The following is a 3,611-nucleotide window of genomic DNA, read 5'->3' on the forward strand; positions in this document are numbered from 1 at the left end:
CCAATGCCCCTTGATAAAATTAGAAAATTTCTTCATGCTATAATTGTGTAAACATACTTCAAAAACTATTTACATTTTATGCATCTCACTTTCACTAGCAGTAGTGCCAGTTGCAAAAGGTATGTATTCTGCATATATAGCTTTCTCTTTGGCATTCATGTTTGATTCAGATGTACAATAAAACGCTTTCATGGTTTAAGAAACTCCCCAAAGGCAGTTTTAATAAATCTCCTTTCTCCTTCGTAAAGGAGGCCTCTGTATCAAAGCTTCCATCTAAATGCTTCAGCGTTCTGCAATTATTAGAAAATTCCACTCTGTTTACTAGATCATCTTCCTTTAGCACAAACACATGCTTTGCTTTCCCCCAATGAATTGTAGTAGAAAGGGGAAAAATTGATGTTTGTAACAAGCAAAGTTGAGTGTAACAAAAAGTCAGACTCACTAAATATCTGGTACATCATTCTTAGTACAATGCAAGATTACTTACAGTATAATAAATTATCTTATTACAATTAAACCACCATAAATCCAGCAGCAGAAGCTTAGGTACTAAAAATTGGATTCATGCTAGTCTAGTCTTGATTTCTCATTTTCTAAAAGAAAAGCCTCAAACCATCCCTTTATATCATGACACCATCCATTTTAAAAATTAGCAGACTACTAAAACAAACAGACTTCAGCTGCTTGGGTCATGTTATATTTGACGCACATTTCTGATACACTGTAAACTAGGATGGGGAAAAGAATTGCATGTTTTGCAAGGTAGTTGCCATGTACCCTTCTGGGAGGAGAAGCTTTCTTGTATTCAAAAAATATAATATCCTACCAACTATCATCATAGATACTTTTTGCTGTTTGCAATACATTTTCATGTGTGCTATTAAAATTAAATTCTGATTGAGTGTGAAAACCATATGTGTAAAAATCATGATTCTAGACACAGTGTGATAAAGAAATAAGGTCTCTAACTGTTAAAGAACATATGTTTTCTCTACATTGAGGATCTACTACATAGGAACACTGTTCGCAGTAGACAAGTTGAATATTAAGTAATGCATTCCAAAGTTGGTGTTGCACGGTCACAGAATAAAAGCTGTGCTCGTGTTTTATTTAAATATGAACTATACAGTGAGGAATCAGTGCATTATTCTGGTTTTCAGTTATGGTAATTATGCAGGCTAGCTTTTGTACGAGGAAGCATTGTTTCCGCAAACACAAACCTTTTTCTAAACAAACAACCCCAACGTGGAAGAAGACATTTCACATAGTAGCTGTTGCATCATCAACCCTGGCAAATTCAGTTCATAATGGCAACAGTACTTTCACGCTGGTCTCCAAATATCTGGGAGAAGAACTCAAAAGCCAAATGGATGTGGATAGGTATAAAGACATAAGCTGTGTACACCACCATAGCAAAAACAGTAATAAAAATAGTATGGAACATGGATTGCTCCCAGGGCTCCAACACATAGCAACAGGTGACCAGTAGGTATTGATAGTATAGCCAGTAAAGATAATCCTTCGCATGCTTAATATCCATCTTCAGCTTTTTGTGGCTTTAGGAAACTTGATCTGTAACAACAAATAACAATGCATTATAGTTGAGATGGAGGATGAGTGGAATGTTGAAAGCCCTGGATAGAGAGGTGGAAAAAGCCTTGATGCTGTGAGTTACTATGACAGACACAGCTGTGTGTGTTGTAATTGTTACACAAAATAGTAAAGTTCATCAAATAGAAATAAAGTACCTATGTTATCACAAGTCTCTAATCTTCCTGGAGTTAATACTAATAATAACTGGTTTTGGAGGAGGAGAAATTCCATTTGGAAAAAATAAAGTATCAGTTGGGCACTCAAAATTCTTAAATCCCTGATTTATGAATATTCTTCTTATTCCATCCTATAAATGGAGTTAAAGGCTACTGTCTGCTCCTGAATGCAAAGGCTCACATGGAAGTCAGAGGGAAGGCTTTGGCCCCAGTTCTGCAAACTGGAAGAGTAGACTCATGCTTCCGGAATAAGGATGAGATTTAAAAGAAAAGAGCTGCTCATTCCAAACTCCTTCGCATTTTTCATTTAGACCATTTCTTAAAAACAAACAAAACAACCCTGCAGAAAATCAAAACAGAACTTGAAAAATGTCTAATCTACCCAGATCCACAGGGTTAAATTAGCTCACCTTGTAAGATGTATTGTCAGCACACTTCCATAAAATCAAAGCACAAACTTTAGAAATGAGAGGAATGTTTGAGTAAAGTTTAAACAGCTAGGGAAAATTCTTTCCTCAGAGCTACCCAACAAGTAGTAATTTTAGATATTCTGCATTCCTGCTTATATACAGAGACCAGAGTACCTGAGCAGATGGTTGCCAAGAGATGTGCTTTGCCCTTTGTTTGCGTTTCTAAGTGTGGTTTTGAACTCTTTTATGTTAATGCTTTCTTTAAATTCAGGATGACACAAAAACAGGCTACAGTGAGGATAGCGATTAAGTGATTATAAACAGCTGTTCTATATTTCACAGAAAATAGGTTTTGGTTTTTTTAAGTACCATGTGTAGAGACACATTCATTCACATAGATCTGTCCTTGGTTCAAGACTAGGGAAGTGGGGTGAAGGAGAGGCTTTAAGCCACCATCGTGATCGCCATTCTTTAGTGGCAGCTTCCTGGCATAAAGTAGAGCAGCATCAGGGTATTGCCTGTTGCCTGTGACCCCCAAGGGGCTACACCAACAGGCATGGACTGCCCGGGCCTAGAGATGCCCTGAACTCACCCCATTTTCCCCACCACCCCCACTCCAGAAGCTGGGAGTTGAGGATGGTGTGGATACTCTTACGTCAACATCCTCCAATGGCCAGGTAAGCCAGCTTTTAGGCTCTTTTGTGCTTGCGTCCAGACAGGAAACTGCTACCAATTGCCCAGAGCTGGTTAGAAAATGCAACTTCTGTCCAATCGTTTTCTTTTAATATCTATATAAATTAAAAGGTTAAAATTAAGATGAACCAAAACAAACAAGTTAGAACACAATATTCCATTTTGATTTCAAATTGTTTGTTTTTCCACTAAAAATTTAATTGAAATTGATGTGTCCACAAAATGTTTGTTTTGACAAAACAGCATTTGCCGATGGAAAACTGTTCTGACCAGCTTTATAATTGAGTCATATGGACATCATTCATTCCAAGGGCCAGTCTGAAAGCTTAACTGAGGAGTCTCCCAGCAGACATTCTTAGTTATCTCATAGTATTCATAGAATATTAGGGTTGGAAGGGACCTCAGGAGGTCATCTAGTCTAACCCCCTGCTCAAAGCAGGACCAATCCCCAATTTTTGCCCCAATCCCTAAATGGCCCCCTCAAGGATTGAACTCACAACCCTGGGTTTAACAGGCCAATGCTCAAACCACTGAGCTATCCCTCCCTTCATATCAAGGCAATTAGAACTAGTAGCACTGAAGACTCTGTCTGAGGGGTGAGGAGTGGGAAAGTGGAGTCTCCTTCTGAGCAGCCAGGGAGAGGCGTGCATATGTGCATACTAAAGATTGTCTTTTCAACCTGAAATTATCACACAGACTAGCATAGGAGTAGAAAGGAGTTAAAAAGTCAAGACAAGCT

General features: G+C 38.2%; 1 protein-coding gene across 1 annotated transcript; it reads right to left on the reverse strand.

The window, feature by feature from the left end:
- Positions 1-1,297: 1,297 nt before the first annotated feature.
- SPTSSB (serine palmitoyltransferase small subunit B) lies at positions 1,298-1,540 on the reverse strand. The gene has a single exon (XM_065411287.1). It carries the CDS (start codon positions 1,538-1,540, stop codon positions 1,298-1,300), a length of 243 nt encoding a protein of 80 aa, XP_065267359.1.
- Between the last annotated feature and the right edge of the window lie 2,071 nt (positions 1,541-3,611).

This window comes from Emys orbicularis, chromosome 9 (assembly GCF_028017835.1).
Source record: "Emys orbicularis isolate rEmyOrb1 chromosome 9, rEmyOrb1.hap1, whole genome shotgun sequence".
Taxonomy (NCBI): domain Eukaryota; kingdom Metazoa; phylum Chordata; order Testudines; family Emydidae; genus Emys; species Emys orbicularis.

Bases quoted from the DNA above. Each gene is read 5' to 3' on its own strand.
- SPTSSB (XM_065411287.1), bottom strand. From the start codon at position 1,540: ATGGATATTAAGCATGCGAAGGATTATCTTTACTGGCTATACTATCAA.